Source organism: Miscanthus floridulus, chromosome 1 (assembly GCF_019320115.1).
Source record: "Miscanthus floridulus cultivar M001 chromosome 1, ASM1932011v1, whole genome shotgun sequence".
Lineage (NCBI taxonomy): Eukaryota > Viridiplantae > Streptophyta > Magnoliopsida > Poales > Poaceae > Miscanthus > Miscanthus floridulus.
The window spans coordinates 173,275,307-173,293,150 of NC_089580.1; the positions used below are offsets into that span (position 1 = coordinate 173,275,307).

The window sequence follows — 17,844 nt, forward strand, 5'->3', positions numbered from 1 at the left end:
AAACTATGATATGTGCAAATCAGGGAAGAACATCCCTAAGTTTGTAGGAATGCTGAACATTATTAAGTGCACTTTATGTATTCTAGCTCACTGCATATAATGTATAATAACCTCCATATTTAAATATATACGTGAAGATTTCTCATAAAATTTCATCATAGCATACATGAATGGGCATCCGCTCGTAGTCGGAAATACATAAATTTGAATTATTTTAAGCTCATGATAGGGGATATCTTTTAAAGTATGCTATTAAAGATTTAATGTTGGCATTAGGGGGGAGAGAAAGCCTATTTTGAATGCCAAATATTATTTTCATAGAAGAAAAATGATCTTAAGAGAAAAATATTCCTTAAAGCTTGAAGCAGAAATAGTATCACACACTAAATCAAACAATAGTTTGACAAATGCTCTTGTCAAGCATGAAGCGGAGCATATGCCAGATATTTTTGAAAATGAGAGGAGTAACTTAAAGTTATAAAAAATTAGAAGTTGCGTTTACTAGTAGTAACTAAATGTTATATACTATCAAGCTAAAATCTATGGGACGCATGTGGGTTCTAGTTCAGTGTATACTTGTTAAATAACATAAGAACAAACTCCATTCTCATGAAAAGAACACCTCATGAAGAAGGTTAAGCACCTCATAGAAGATGATTATCATGAAGATGAAATCCAACACACTAAGTGCGCGCATCATAGTGTTGGGTACGCAGAACAATAAATTATCTCTTATTTGAAAAATAATAAAGAGATAGAATAATCTCATATTGTGAGAATATTGGAAGAAAATAATAATTATCGACAACGCTACCTCTATAATTGCAAATGTTTCTCTTATGAGAACCTAGATCCGGAAAACAAAGTCCATGGCAAAGTCACTTGTAGCGATTATATCGGGCCAATGAAGAAAGCAATTGAGGTTGAATCTCCTACTAAGAAGAAATAAATATTATGCTATATATCTGGCAAATAAAATGATTAAATTTAAAATATGTAGTTAATAAGTGGATTCTAAAAATCATAATTCTTGAAGAATAGAAATCGCAGCATATAGAAATTAAATATCATACTAAGTATTAAGAAGTCTAAGGTAGAATATATTCCTGTATAAATATTTAAGTCTCAAAAAGAGCATGTTCTAGAAGGAAGAGTCATCAAATGACTTTATAGTGAATAATACTATCTCATTGTGTATATCACATAACAATCTCTCATGAAGTAAAGAATATATCTCATAGATGAGAAATGTTATTCACTGAAAATGAGAACATCATTGAAGGAGTTAATCCATGAAGGATTTATCAGTCGATTTTAGAATAAACACTATTAATTCCTGAAGTGAATATAGACTCGAGAGAAAGAAAATGAGGAATCCTAAATACCATGAAGGTGTCATGCAAACACTCAGAAAGTGTATATTGGAAGCTAGCAACGAAGTGTTGATATCCTCTAAATACCATAGAAGGTACAAAAATAATAGTGACTTTGGCAATTGAATTATCCCCTAAATGCCAAATGCAAGACTGAATTTATTATTTAGTGGTACAATCAAAATCCCAAAAATTTTTAGAACACATATTTTGAAAATCCATTAAGGAAGAATTATAAATATTCAAACTCTATTATAAGTTTGATACACTATCTAGAAGATATTAAATATTACTTATTTACCCTCATAATCCTCAAAAAGGATTTATTATCCAGAAGAATAAATTTTATTTGTTTTGCACAACTAATAAGTGATCATTATACATGAAGCATATTGCTCTTGTTTATACTCATATAATTCATAGAAGAATATGAGCCAACTTTTAAAACATATAGTATTGTGGTACTGCATACCATTAATTAAGCACAAGTTTATGAAAAGTGTGGTTTGAACAATGAAGTTCAAAATTTGGCTTTACGAGGGGGAGCATATTTTATTGAATCTACCTTGAAGGTAAACCAATAGAATTACAAAGATCAAATATATTATATTTGCTAAAACATTGGAGTTTATGCCTAGATCATGAAGATCAATATCTATTTATGAAGAATACATGACCAAAAAGGTTAAATGTTGTACTCTTTTTTCTTATGTGAGTTTTTACTTGAAAGTTTCTTACACAAGATTTTTAATGAGACACATGTGCAATGCAATTAACGAATGTGATGTACTCTTTTCTTCGAGAACCATTTTTTTCGCTGGGTTTTCGGATGGAGTTTTTAACGAAGCATGTGCATATCATGGTAATCGTCCAAAGGGGAGTGTTGTAAAACATACAGACTCTCTCCTAGAAGGAAATGAGAGGGAAAAATCATAATCCTAGTCTGTTTGTATGTTGGCTCTTACTAAACTCTTAGGTCTTGGCAGGACTATATATACGTGGAAGCTATATGTTGTAATTATCAATATTCAGAGAAGTAAAGAATAGTCTCCCTATCTTTTATGTCTATATGTTATATTTTTATCTACTATGTTGATCATGAGAGACGAAGAGGAAAGACTCTAACCGTTGCCAACATATTTTATAACCCAAACAAGCCACGCTCACACATGCATAGCACAATACCGTTCTAGCTGCATGAAAGTCCTAGAAGCTTTATGACATGGCATGCAAGTGCGTAGTGATTGGGTTAGCAAAAACGCTCACGTCATTGGCATAAAGGGAGCAACACAAATGGGCCGCTTTGGCAATACAGCTCAAGAATGTTGAATTGCGCCGTCATCTCAAAAAATAAAACGAACGTGTCCTTATGATACGTGTTTCATTAGGCACAAGTAGAGTCACAGTTGGTTACAACAATCCAAAGTAAATTACCACGGAATGGAGCAGCTAACAAACACCCAAACACAGATAAAAGCTCGTCCCTGGCTAATTTACAAGAACGATTTGTGACGAGTTTGCTAGAACTAGCGGCTGCAAGGTTTGCAGGTGACGGAATCCTGCCGAAATTAGCCAGGTGACGGCTGCCGAAATTACAAGAGGCACAATGCGAGGTCTGCAATGAGGCCGATGAAACTGCGGACCACATCTTCTCAGGCTGCTCGTTTGTCAAAAGCTTCTGGGAGAGGATCGGCTGGCAACTGGAAGGGATCGCCAAAGTCACCGAGCTCTGGAAGACACAAGAAGGTAGCTCACCCCCTAATCCTACTCTGTTGCTGGGAGATATGGCAGCACAGGAACGATGTCGTGTTCAGAGGGCTAGAGCCAAGTGTTGATCGCCTGGTCGCCACTTGCAAGGAAGCCGTGGAGACTTGGAGCTGTCAGATCCCGCGGAAGGAGCTCGCAATTGCGAACAATTGGAGAAATCCGCTCACTATGTAATATTTCCCCTTGTAAATTACTGATCTTGTTGTAAACTTGACGGGCCATGCCCCTCCCCCCCCCCCCCCCCCCCCCCCCCGGATTACCGGCATCAGTGGAAATTAAATCACGTGGGGATTACTCTTGATCCCCCGAAGTTGACCTCAAAAAGGAATCCTGCCGAAATCCAAAGGCTGGCCTCTTCAACTACTGGTCGTAGTAATTCCGGTGGCGTTTTCGCAACAAGATACAACTTCAATTATTTTTCACATAGGGTCTATTTGCTGAGATGAATAAGGGGGTGTTTGGTTTCTGCAGGGGCGTCTAAAATTCCTATCACATCGAATATTTGGATACATGCATGGAGTATTAAATATAGATTAATTATAAAACTAATTACATAACTTGTGTCTAATTTACGAGACGAATCTTTTAAACCAAATTAGTCCATGATTTGACAACGTGGTGCTACAGTAAACATGTGCTAATGACATATTAATTAGACTTAAAAAATCGTCTCGCAAATTAGCCTCCATCTATGTAATTGGTTTTGTAATTAATCTATATTTAATGCTCTTTATTAGTATCTAAACATTCGATGTGACATAAATTTTAGGAGTGACTAAAGAACCAAACACCATCTAACATTGGTGACTATGGGTCTCCTTGTCTTAAACCACCAACACGATTAATGGTTCTACAGATATTTCCATTTACACAATCACATTGGAAGATGAGGTCTGTCAGGATTGCAGTCATCCAGTTTCTCCATTTTGCCAAAATCCAAAAGCTCCTAGGACTTCAGATAGGACCAATTTATGGAGTCAAAGGCCTTAGAATGTCTAGTTTTATGAATAGGGTTGATCGTTTTTTTGTTGTGTAGGCTTCGAATCATGTTCACATAAAGAAAATTATGGTGTATAAATCTTCCTTTTATGAATGCGTTTTGTGAACATGAGACTAGCTCGTTAAACCTAAACGACAATCACTACTGAAAAACTATACTTTGCCGAGTGCCTGAGACTTTGCCGAGTGCTTTTTATCGGGGCACTCGGCAAAATAAAGCACTCGGCAAAGGTGGCTTTGCCGAGTGCCAGCCTGGCTCTCGGCAAATCTAGGCTTTGCCGAGTGCCGCGGCACTCGGCAAAAGTCCCACTCGGCAAAAGGTGGCCGGCACGTGACGGCGGCCACCTGCCGTCAGATTTTGCCGAGTGCCTAACGGATGGCACTCGGCAAAAATTTTTTTTATTATTTTTAAAAACTTATTTTGCCGAGTGTAAGCGTTGGGCACTCGGCAAATTTTTTTTTAATTTTTTAAAACTTATTTTGCCGAGTGCCAGCGTCAGGCACTCAGCAATTTTTTTTTATTTTTGAAAATCAACTTTGCCGAGTGCCCCCTGGGCCGGCACTCGGCAAAGCCCACTTTGCCGAGTGCCCCCCATGGCACTCGGCAATTTTTTTTTTGATTTTGGGCCTAAATTTTTTTCTGTGGCCTTATGACAGTATTTCAAACTCTATTTTAAAATTTGGGGCAATTTTGACTTTTTTGATATATTTCATTAGTTTATTTCGTTTCGTCTATTTTTTTTTGGGATATTTCAAATTTGAACTGCAGGTACATGGAATAATGGACTTTGGTCATCCAAAAATTGATACTCATGATATTTAGGGTATGTTTAGGCCGTATCCAGGAAGTCACATGAAATCTCGAGCATCTCGTTGACGTAACATGTCGAGGTACTTCCCGGAAATGTGATTTGAAATTATATAAAATGCAAACGAAGTTCGAAAATCACAAAACTTGTCGAGGCGTCATGTTATCACATGTGGAGGCTGTGGTAAAAAATTATAAAGGTTTCGAGCAAGTTGTGACGTCGGATACCAAAAAAACAAACATCTCCACATGTGATCACGTTTGCATTTTATATAATTTAAAATCACATTTCCGGCAAGTACCTCGACATGTTACGTCAACGAGATGCTCGAGATTTCATGTGACTTCATGGATACGGCCTAAATATACCCTAAATATCATGAGTATCAATTTTTGGATGACCAAAGTCCATTATTCCATGTACCTGCAGTTCAAATTTGAAATATCCCAAAAAATTAGACGAAACAAAATAAACTAATGAAATATATCAAAAAAAGTCAAAATTGTCCCAAATTTTAAAATAGAGTTTGAAATACTGTCACAAGGCCACAGAAAAAAATTTGGGCCCAAAATCAAAAAAAAAATTACCGAGTGCCATGGGGGGCACTCAGCAAAGTCCTAGGGGGCACTCGGCAAAGTTGATTTTCAAAATAAATTTTTTTTGCCGAGTGCCTGGCGCTGGCACTCGGCAAAATAAGTTTTAAAAAATTAAAAAAATTTGCCGAGTGCTCAAGGCTTACACTCGGCAAAATATGTTTTTTTTAAAACCGCCGGCCCAAAATCCCCCCACCCCCAGAACCCTATCCGCCCGCTCTGCTCTCTCCCGACGCCCGCCGCGCATCCCCGGCCGGCCAGCGCCGCCACCGCCGCGCCGGCGCGCCCACGCCGGCGAGCCCCCGCCACCGCGCGCCCCCGCCCCCGAGCACCCCCCCTGCCCGGCCGCGTGGCTCCCCGGCGCGCCCACGCCGGTGAGACCCCGCCACCGCGCACCCCCGCCCCCGAGCACCCCTAGACCCGCCGCGCTGCCCGGACGCGCGGCTCCCCGGCGCGCCCACGCTGGCGAGCCCCTGCCACCGCGCGCCCCCGCCCCCGAGCACCCCCCAGCCCGGCCGCGCGGCTCCCCAGCGCGCCCACGCCGGCGAGACCCCCACCACCGCGCGCACCCGCCCCCGAGCACCCCCAGCCCCGCCGCACCGCCCGACCGCGCGGCTCCCCGACGCGCCCACGCCGATGAGCCCCCGCCACCGCGCGCCCCCACCCCCGAGCACCCCCAGCCCGGCCGCGCCGCCCAGCCACGCGCGCGCCGCCGCCGTCAGCACTGCCCGCCGCCGTCCGCACGTGCTACCCACCCATCGGCGCGCGCGGCCGTCCTCCCCTGCACGCGCCGGCCCCGTGCGCCCCTGTGCTCCCCTGCTCTTGCCGCCGGCTTGGAAGAAGGAGGAGGAAGCAACAGTAAGAAGAAGAAGAAGGGAGGAGAAGAAGGAAGAAAGAAAGAGGAGAAAGAAAGAGAAGGAAAAGGAAGAAGAAGGAGAAGGAAAAAAGAGAAGAAAAAGGAAGGAGGAGGAGGAGAGGAAGGAGAAGGAGAAGGGGAGAGGGGGAGGAAGCTGAGGTGGAGGGGAGGAGGAGGTGCCTCGGCCGTCTTCTCTGTGTGCCCGTCCCACCGATGCCCCTACCGTCACCAAACCGCCTACGAGCGTGGGCAAGGTATATCCACCCTTTCTCCGTTTGTCGGCCTTCATGCCATTGTGATGTTGGCCTTCGTGCCGCTGTTCTTATCGACCTTCATGCCGTTTGTGATTGTCGGCCTTCGTGCCGTTGTTTTTTGCAGGTTTTGGAAACCTCCCCGTGCAGGGGAGGTGCTGCCGAAATTTTGAACTTATAGTGTCGGCTTTCTTCTTTTGTAGAGCAGGACCTGTCGGAGGTGACCCAGAGGTCCCCGATCGTCTTCGTTGGCGTCGCGGGTCTACCTGCACTGTGTCGCCTCGCCATCGTGTTGACTCGCCACTGCCTCGCTAGCCTGACTTCACCGACACCCTAGGTATAAATCATCTCTTTTTCCGCTTGTCTGTCGTCATAGATCGGTGTAGCCTAGTTAGGCGTCTTCCGTCCAAAAGAGATATCTTTGGAGGTATGCAGATCTTTGCATATCTGCGAGCATTTCTGTTTCGGATTGTCCACGTTTTTTGGACAACCCACGGATGCGTAGATGGGTTAGTTTCCATGGTCCGCTCCGGTCCGAGATGGTGTTTCAGCATCACCCCCTGTTGTTCTCCGGATACACACTCTCCCTTGTAGGACGTGTATCGGGAGAACAGTAGGGAGGTGCTGCCGAAATTCCGTCTCGGATAGGAGCGGAGCATGGAAACTAACCTCATCTACGGATCCACGGGTGGGATTAGGACCTATCCTCACCTATTAGAGAGTAGGGACACCGCGTAGATGCAATTGATGGTGACTCATATGTGCTGATACGTATGTTAAAGGATGGAGGACCATGAGTGGATGTACACGCTTCGGAGAGACGAGCACGATTACAACTTGCTATTTATAGTCAAGGTCGAAGAATTCTTACGGCATGCATTTGGTGAGAGTGCTGGAGGCCATTCTCTAGTGGTTTGTCCGTGCAGCGGTTGTGACAACAGAAGAAGGAAAGATAGGTTAACCATGGGTAAACATATTGTGAAGTTTGGATTTACTCCGGGCTACCACCGGTGGATCCACTATGGTGAAGCCGATCGTATCAGGGAGGAGGTGGTGAGACCATGGCTCGAGGCTTTCGATGATGATGCCGGGGTAGCAGACATGCTGGATGACACGCACCAAGCTCAGTTCGCTGAAGGACATGACAAGGAGGAGATGGAGGCTGCCACAGATGCCTTCTACCTGATGTTGGACTCGGCACAGAGACCCCTTCATGATCATACTAATGTTTCTCAGCTAGATGCCATTGGTCGCGTAATGGGGTTGAAGGCCGAGTTAAACCTAAGTCGAGAAGGCTTCGACAAGATGGTGGCCGTGTGGAGCGATATGCTACCGAAGACACACATTATGCCAAAGAACTTGTACGAGTCAGAGAAGCTCCTTCTTGCACTTAAGATGCCGTATGACAAGATACATGTGTGTCCGAAGGGGTGCGTCCTATTTAGGAAAGAAGACTTGGATGCAAAGTACTGCCCGAAGTGTAAATCCTCTAGGTACGTGGAGGTAGACTCAGGCGATGGCCAGAAGAGGCAGCTTAAGATCCCCATGAGAGTCCTACAACATCTTCCGTTCCTACCGAGGCTCCAACGGCTATTCATGACCGAGGAATCCGCGAAATAGATGACATGGCACAAAAACGGCACACGATACAATCCTAAGAAGATGGTACATCCATCCGATGCTGATGCATGGAAGTACTTCAATTCGCGGCATCCTCTCAAAGCAGAGGAGGCTCGTAATGTACGTGTCACGCTGGCAATAGATGGGTTCAATCCATATGGCATGATGGCTGCACCATACACATGTTGGCCCGTGTTCGTCATCCCCCTGAATCTCCCCCCTGGCGTCTCCTTTCAACGGCATACCGTGTTCCTATCGTTGATAATCCCTAGACATCCGGGGAGTAATATGGGTGTCTTCATGGAGCCTGTGATAGATGAGTTGATCGATGCTTGGGTCAAAGGGGTGTGGACATACGCCCAAGCTATGAAGACTAGCTTCAAAATGCACGTCTAGTACCACTACTCCCTGCACGACTTCCTGGCGTACGGGTTAATGTGCGCCTGGTGTGTTTAGGGGAAGTTCCCATGCCCAATATGCAAGGAAGCTGTGAGGTTCATATGGTTGAAGAAGGGTGGCAAGTATTTGTCGTTCGACAAACATCATCAATTCCTCCCTCTTGACCATCCATTCAGAGAAGAGGTCAAGAGCTTTACGAAAGGTGTCAAAGCGATGGACCCTAGACCACACTTGAGGACTGGGGTGGAGGTTCGTGCTTAGATAGATGCTCTCATGCCCAACGAAGATGGTGGTTTCGTGGGATATGGTGAGCAACATATGTGGACTCATAAGTCTGGCTTGACGAGGCTCCCCTATTTCGATGACCTCCTACTGCCCCATAACATTGATGTCATGCACACTGAAAAGAATATCGCCGAGACACTTTGGGCAACGCTCATGGACACTGACAAGTCTAAGGACAACCCTAAGGCTAGAGTGGACCTGGCGACGTTGTGCGATAGGCCAAACCTAGAGATGTGGCCTCCTGCAACAGGAAAGCAGTGGAGAAGGCCTAGGGCCCCCTATGTCTTGAAAATCGATCAAAGGAGGGAAGTACTTCGATGGATCAAGAATTTAATGTACCCTGATGGGTATGCAGCGAATCTAAGCAGGGGAGTGAACTTAGAGACTCTGCGAGTCAACGAGATGAAGAGTCATGACTACCACATATGGATTGAGCGCATACTTCCGTCGATGGTTCGAGGCTATATCTCTGAGCATGTCTGGCTAGTGCTGGCAAAGTTGAGCTACTTCTTTCGCCAGCTTTGTGCCAAGGAGCTATCTTCGACCGTCATTACAGAATTGGAAACTATGGCACCTGAGTTGGTCTGTGAGCTTGACAAGATCTTTCCACCCGGCTTCTTCTTGCCGATGCAGCATCTGATTGTGCACCTCCCGACTGAGGCACGGTTGGGGGGCCCATGCAGGCCCGTTGGTGCTATCCAATCGAGCGATGTCTAAAGACTCTTCGCAAGAAATGTACAAATAAAGCCAGAATTGAGGCTTCCATTGTAGAGGCAAGCATTCGGGAGGAGGTTGCAAACTTCACGACATCCTACTACAAGTCGAACCTTCCTAGCAAGCATAATCCACCCCCTCGTTACAATGCTGGCGAAGTTGAATCGACCCTCAGCCTTTTCAAATGCCAACTAGGCAGCGCAAGTGGATCGACCCCCAAGAGATTGGATCTAGAAGAGTGGCATAGAATCACGCTATATGTGTTCACCAACCTTGTCGAGGTTGCGCCATTCATTAAGTAAGTTCTCAACGAACTTGTTTCAATACGACGTCACTATTCTGTATCGAACCCCATTGATTCTCTTTGGTACAGGGAATTTGTTCGTCAAGAGTGGCATCAATCAAGGGATCCTACCCCGCACGAACATGATACCCTTCTTTCAGAGGGTGCAGGAGCTGGGAGGCCTGATTTCATTTCTTGGTTCAAACAAAAGGTCGTACGTTCATCGATATTCCTTAGTAGCTTGTACATTCCAATAGTATAACGATGTATCATGCTTGAGCTTGCAGGCGCAAACCAATGCGTCCATGAGTGACGAGTTGAGACAGGTTGCAAACGGCTTCAAGTTAAGGGTGAAGTCATATACCGGTTATGACGTGAACGGATATCACTTCCACACGTCAAGACACGAGCAGACTCGGCCCGGTCGGAAAACCACAAACAACCAAGTTTTTACGTCGGGCACTAATGGCGTCGAATACTACAGAATAATTGAGGAGATCTATGAACTTGAATATGAGGGCCAGGTACCTCTTACTCCTGTCATATTCAAGTGCCACTGGTTTGATCCTGCACGAACGAGACGGACCCCTCATCTTGGGCTAGTCGAGATTAGGCATGATTCCGTCTATAAAGGAAAAGATGTCTATATTGTGGCTCAACAGGCCGTGCAGGTGTATCATATGCCATACGCGTGCCAAGACAAAGACCATCTTAAGGGTTGGTCTATTGTGCACCAGGTATCTTCGCACGGTAAACTACCTATTTCAAACGATGAAGATTACACCTTCGACACAAACACATATGATGGAGAGTTCTATCAAGCAGATGGGCTACAAGGGAGCTTTGAGATAGTCTTACCCGGTGTGACGACCGCCATGGAAGTAGACAATGAAACGGTTGATGACGAGGACCCTGGAGATGTAGTGCTAAATCCGAAGGACATTCAAATGCTTGAGCGATTCCATTTAGGCAAAGACAATGAAGAAGACACATAACCCTCGAATAGTGTTGCCCATTTGGACAATTTTGACAGTGATGATGAGACCTATGACCCCAATCATGAAGATTATTCCTAAACCATGTAATACTATGTTTTTTATTAAATTTTGTTATGTTTATTCATTTTGAACTATTTGACATGTATGTACTAACGCTTGTTGTTCATTCTTTGTACATTGCAGGTGACAGAACAAAGATGGTGGGCAACCGTTCACTGAGGCAGGTGCTCTCGGTGTACCAGAGGCTACGCCCTCCTGATGGAGGTGAGGGGACGTCTTCGCCCCCAGTGGCGAGAGCAGGCCCGGGTCACCCCAGCACGGGGAGGGGGAGGGGGAGGGGCTAGGGTCACCCTAGGAGGGACCCGCCTCCTCCCCCGGCTCTCGACCAGCCGGAGGACCCGTCTCCTACCCCGGAGGACCATGTGGCGGCCACGGGCACGACCACAGACACTCCGTCGGGGGACGAGGGGACTCAGCAGACGGAGGACAGTTCTGCTTTCTCGGCTCCCTACCTGCAAGGTCCCACAAGCCTTCCTCCGGTTCCGCTTCCTGACCGACGCCCACTGGTTTGTCCTGTGGGAAGAAGGTAAGTAACTATAGATGTTATCACTAGTACTTCATATGATACGTTGAAAATCAAAAGAGAAACTGATAATTTTTCGTAATCACTTATGCAGGGGCTGGCTAGTTCTGTCGGGTGCTCTTGACCCCCCACGCACCCCCGCTACCGTCCTGGGATGTCTATGCAGGAAACACTTCCCCAGCCTTGTGGACTTGAAAGAGGGGAGGTGGGAGCTGGCCTGGTCGTGGGACAGGTACAAGCTCGGCTTGGATGACGAGCAGGACAACAAGTAGGAGCGGGTTTTGGCGGACTTTTGGGTAAGTGTCTCACAACATAGCTCAATACATCTCCTCTGTTGCTTAAGTCTTTTATTAAAATAATGAACGGATACATCGTATTTGTATGCAGAGGTACTTCAAGGCCAAAGAAGGTACAGAGACCCTGGCGGATCAAACGGCACACAGAGCCTATAAGAAGTATGTCGGCGACATGATTCACGAGGCGCGACTCCAGGCCCACGTCGACTACTACAGGTCCATCAAGAAAGAGCCCCTCAACAAAACCGGTGCAAGAAATGTGGCGCTGACCAAGGAGCAGTACCTTCAGGTAGGTGAATAATATTAATTTGTTTTAAGATTTAGTAGGTTCAGAATTGATCTTCTTATATGTCAAACACTTGATGATGTGTAGGTGCTGGCCTCGTGGTGCATGTCGCATAGATCGGCATGGTCGAGGATCGTGGACAGGTACCTTGACTTGGCGTACATCGCAAAGCACGAGCAAGGCAAGCGGAAGCGGGCACTGAGGACCGCTCCAACTCACCACCAAGGCAGCCGCAACCTCCCCGCATTCAAGCGGGCACTTGTACGAGATGTCATTTATCTATTCTAACGCTCAATTTTGCCTGATTTCTAATCATCTTGCCATCTTTCTCGCATGAGGTGGCACACCCGGACGTGTCGGTGTCGGAGTTTGGGGCATGGGCTGTGTCCCACATGGGCCCGGTGAAATCCGGTGTCGTCTTCAACCCGGATGCCCCTGCCTAGGCTTACTCTGACCCGAGCGTCCACGCTAAGGTCAGAGACTACACGGAGGCGGTTAGGGCGCTCCGTGGCTCAGATCACAATCTGAGCACTGAGCCCCTTGAGACAGAGGTGATCGTGAGGCTGGGGCAAGGTAGGAAGCATGGACGGTTGTGGATTGCAGACGGCGCCGACTCCTCAAGCTCTGCACCCTCTCTCTCCGACGTGAGGGCACGGAGCACGGCCAGAAGCCTTCCCATACGTGCACGGCCTACTCCAACACTGTCGCGGGTTGACGAACTTCAGGTAATTTCGGTTTCACTCGTCGTACATTGAACGTTACACACATTGATCAGATTTGCAATACTGAAACATATGATTGAAAAACTGTAGGCCGAGCTGGCAGAGACAAGGGAGGCGCAAGCGCACCTGACCGCAAAGCTGGAGGCCACGAAGAAGCAGATGGCGGACATGTATCAGATCATGCAAACCATCGGGCAAGCATCGGGTGTCCAAGTGCAGTTGCCAGCTCCAGCTCCGGTTCGACACTTCACTCCTGTGAGTATGAAAGTTTAATGCGTTCGTGCCGTTGGGATTGTCGGCCTTCGTGCCGTTGTGATTTTCGGCCTTCGTGCCATTGGGATTGTCGGCCTTCGTGCCGTTGTGATTGTTGGCCTTCGTGCCGTTGTTTCTTGCAGGTTAGAAACCTCCCCGTGCAGGGGAGGTGCTGCTGAAATTTTCAATTTTGAGTCTAACACATGCAATCTCTTCTCTTTTGTGCAGCCTCCGTCGGCGGGTTCAAACAATCCCGCTAGCGTGTCACCGGCGGCTGATCATGTCAACCCTTCGTCGCAGTCCAGTCCTTCACCGCTGTCCAGGGGGTCACACCTGCAGTTTCCGTCGCCGCAGTAGAGATGTTGAACTTTGTGATATTGAACTTGTAATAATAAACTTGTGATGTTAAACTTTGGTGCATTTGTGATGGATTTTCGATGAATTTATTAAATATGCGCGTGCTTGTGATATATAATGCATGTTGGTGATATATATATATATATATATATATATATATTGTCTGTTACAATGGAATGTAAAAAAAATACAAATCTCGGGGTCTTTGCCGAGTGCCATGGGCAAGGCACTCGGCAAAGTTTTTCCAAAAAAAAAATCCAGAAATTCTTTGCCGAGTGCCTGGGCCCCACTCGGCAAAGTATTTAAAAAAAATAAAAAAACCTTTGCCGAGTGCCTGGGCAGGGGCACTCGGCAAAGTATTTTTTTAAAAAAATCCAGAAATTCTTTGCCCAGTGCCTAAACAGGGACACTCGCCAAAGAAATTATTTAAAAAAAATAAAAATTTTTTTGCCAAGTGTCTGGGCTGGAGCACTCGGCAAAGAATTTTTTTTAAAAAAATAAAAAAACTTTGCCGAGTGCCTGGGCAGGGGCACTTGGCAAAGTATTTTTTTTAAAAAAAAATCCAGAAATTCTTTGCCGAGTGCCTAAACAGGGACACTCGGCAAAGAAATTATTTAAAAAAAATAAAAAAAAATCTTTGCCGAGTGCCTGGACAGGGGCACTCGGCAAAGTAAATTTTTAAAAAAAATTAAAAAAAACTTTGCCGAGTGCCTGGACTTGGGCACTCGGCAAAGTAATTTTTAAAAAAAATAATTTTTTTTTTGCCGAGTGCTGGGTCAGGCCCTCGGCAAAATAACCGTTAACGGCCGACGCGCAACGGCCGAAAATATTTTGCCGAGTGCCGCCCCAAGCACTCGGCAAAATTATTTTTTATTTTGCCGAGTGCCCCGATAAAAAGCACTCGGCAAAGACCCTTTGCCGAGAAAAATTTTGCCGAGCGGACTTTGCCGAGTGCTACACTCGGCAAAGCCTTTGCCGAGTGCAAAGGGCTCTTTGCCGAGTGTAAAAACACTCGGCAAAGCCGCGGCCTCCAGTAGTGAATCTTTTGGCAAGAACCTTCATAATCATTTTCATGAAGCTGTTCATTAGGTTGATTAGCCCATAATCGCCCAGTGTCATTGCATTCACCTTCTTCAGTAGCATAACAATGTTAGCCTCATTAACCAGGTGCAACCTTGCGGTTCTAGATTGAAGAAGGCAAAAAGGGCATGCACTAAATCCTTTTCTATTATGTTCCAACATTCCTCTAAAAAAACAGATGAAACCATCCGGCTAACTGAAGGAGATCTCAAGGTCACGAAGATCTCTTCGATGATCAATCGAGTATGTACATCCCGTCCATTGTTGCCCCGTTCAACAATCTTGTTAATGTTTTGCCAAAAGATGAACGAGAACGATGAAACCATCCAGCTAAGTGAAGCATAGCTTACGTCCCATCCCGCCCGATGCATCGTGGCCGCGCCCATCCTGCTCCACATCCCGGCCGACACGGCATCCCATCCCCACCGCTCTCTTGTCCGCGACATCCATCTTCGCCACATCAGGGAGCCGCAACAGGTGGACCACCGAGGGCTTAGACTTTCTCCACACCTACATCCAGATCTACTTTTGCAACACTCGGAACAGATGAAACATTCGGAACATACACTTGCAACATATGCAACATCCAGATAAACACTTGCAACATATGTTTGAAAACAGATGAAACACTTGAAATATGCTCTTGAAACATGCGTGTATAGCCATAGCAACATATGCAACATCTAGATGAAACACTTGCAACATAAGTCTGACAACATCTGAAACATTTGAAACATACGCTTGAAACTACGTGTATAGCCATAGCAACATATGCAACATCTAGATGAAACACTTGAAACATACGTCTGAAACAACTAAAACATTTGAAACATAGGCTTGCAACATGTCCGAAAACACCTGAAACACTTGAAACACAGCGTCGTCGTTGGTCACGGCCTACCGATGAAGTTTTTCTTTTGACGGACGTTTGCATGTAATTGGAAGAAGCGAGAGTTCGTGTCCCCTTCCGGATCCAAGTTAATCTCTAGCATTGACGAGCACATGCCCTCTGGATGGAGGCAAGATCTAGGGCTCTTGACTAGATATATCTTTGGAATTGCAATTCTTCCTCTTCCGTCGTCAAAATCCGGGTTTCTTGTGCTCTTTGTAGCAGCAAAAAACAGGACTTGCACTAAGGCCAACTGTAAAGCAATATTCCCAATGTTTTGCCTTCTCCATATATTGATTGCCTTAGCCGTACAATGCATTTTGACGTGCATGCACAGAATTGCGTCTTGTTGAATATGTTAACTGGTTGTTGCCAGGTGTCTTGTACAGTATCCATGGAGCAAGACATGGCGGTCCAGAAGGCTTCAAAACGAAATTGATGATAGAAGTCATGCATATTCGGTTTTGCCTTGCATAAATAAGCTAGGGGGCGTTATCAGAGCTAGAGATGCAAACTCGTAAGCCATTGTTGGGGAAAAGCTTGTGCCACTCTGACTCTAGTGAACACCGGTTGGTACATCTACTCCTGCAAACACACACAAAGAACACTAGCGCATACAGTTAGCTGCAAAGAAACGTAGAATGGTAAGTAGCTCGACTAGGACGTCCGCTCCGCCAGGCGGCAGAGAGCACTAAACAATCACAGAAAGCATGTGCAAGCAAAAACAACGAACTGTATGAAATTAGCAACTGAATGATCATGCACGGGAAGTGTTTTCTGCCAAGTGCCAACGATCAGAATGGCCGTTTTAAATGTTTTGTACTTGACATTTGGACTTGGGTCGCCATTTTTTTTTTTTTTTTTTTTTTTTTTTTTTTTGCGACGACTTGGGCCGCCAATTGGATCGGTCATCGGTAGCAGGACTAGACAGTACACGGCATCTTTCAAGAAGATAGTGTATATACCGATCGATAGTTGAGAAAACAGCCGGTGGCGCAAATTGGTGTTCTGCAGTTAAACTCTCATTGTGCCGGATTCTTTAAAATCCAAATGGGAAAGATCTTCAAATAGATCGACATGCATGCGGAAAAAAAACGGACAGTCTGGTGGAGAGAAAGGGATCGAGTTGGCTTGATTTTCGTTGGAATGTACTAATAACCGCGTGAGAAAATCAGAAAATGAGTTGGCTTATTTTCGTTGGAATGGAACCACGTGAGAAAAACAGAAAATGATCGAGCTTCTGATATCTTGTTGGGTGGGTGCGGGCCGTGCGTACCTTGCTTCTGGTGCTGTCCAACTGAATCCGCAACCCAGCCCAGAGACCCATATCCGCCACAGCCATCCTCCGTGACGACCACCGTCCTCCCAAAGTCCCACGTCTCGTCAGCCGCGAGCACACGAGTTGCGCCCGCGCCCACCGGCTGGCCAGCGCTCACACGAACGGCGCACGTACTCGGTTCAGAATTCGGAATGAACTAGCCGCGCCACCCTTTTTTTTTTTTGGCTCGTGTCGACACTGAAACCTGTATTTTTTTCACTGTTTATGTTAGAAAATATTGTTCGTGCTGAAATATTGTGAGAGAAAAACACTGCTCCAGCTGAAAAAAAGCCGAACAAGCCGACTTGTTGCTCTGCCGAACAAGCTACATGTTCTTATGCTCTTAGTTAATCTACCTTTCAAGTGTCTAATTTAAATTCTAATTGTAATTAATTAGTATTGTTATGTTGGCAATAGATTGATAAAGGAGAAATAGTCCTCTCGGTTACTTCTTTTGCTGGAGTTGCCTGCTTGTAAATTTTCTGGAGGCTCAACATATCAAACCTGGGTTCTTCATCTTCACATACTTCCTGATACATATTGTATACCTGTTGATCCTGAGATGTTCCAGGCCTTATATCATGCTAGATTACACGCATGCAAGTTCAAAATTTCAGATTATGGCATGGCAAAGTTAAAACGAAGCCTTAGAGTTATAGAGTATTGCAGCTTATGAATTTCCAAAGCAAGTGCATTGCTCTTCTTCGCGGTGGTGGCTGCGACGGTCGGGGACGGGCTCGCGTCCTGGGGCTCGGCGTGGTCGTTGGGGCAGGGGGTGGCGCCGGCGTCTCCAGTAGCCAGCCTCCTCGCTTTGGCGTCCGGATCCGGCGGTCCGTCGGCCGGATTCGCGCGGATCTCCGGCGGGCCGCGCCTGGGCGCGCACTGGGCGGCGGTGGCGGCGGCTCCTCCAAGACGCCGCGGTTCCGCGGGTTCGGCGCCCGTGGTGGCGGCTGCGTTGCCCAGGGCCAGGTATCTTCCTCTTCCTCGCGCTTGGTGGCGGCGTGCGCAGTGGCGGGGCGGCGGGGCGTGCCCTCGCGCGAGCCGCGTGGGGCTCGGCGGGGCCGCCTGCTGCGGCTGCGGCGCTGGCCAGTGCCCGTGCAGGCGCGGGGCGGTG

General features: G+C 46.3%; 1 protein-coding gene across 1 annotated transcript; it reads right to left on the reverse strand.

Annotated features, from left to right (window-relative positions):
- Positions 1-5,747: 5,747 nt before the first annotated feature.
- On the reverse strand, positions 5,748-6,936 carry LOC136467265 (uncharacterized). Its single transcript, XM_066465897.1, has 2 exons — positions 6,915-6,936; positions 5,748-6,373 (listed from the first exon to the last, which is right to left on the reverse strand). Exons 1-2 carry the CDS (start codon positions 6,934-6,936, stop codon positions 5,748-5,750), a joined length of 648 nt encoding a protein of 215 aa, XP_066321994.1.
- Positions 6,937-17,844: the final 10,908 nt, after the last annotated feature.

Coding starts and splice junctions, on each gene's coding strand:
- LOC136467265 (XM_066465897.1), bottom strand. CDS start 6,936: ATGGCGAGGCGACACAGTGCAG. Junction 6,374..6,914: donor GGCGAGGCGACACAGTGCAG/GTAGACCCGCGA, acceptor CCTTCTTCCAAG/CCGGCGGCAAGAGCAGGGGA.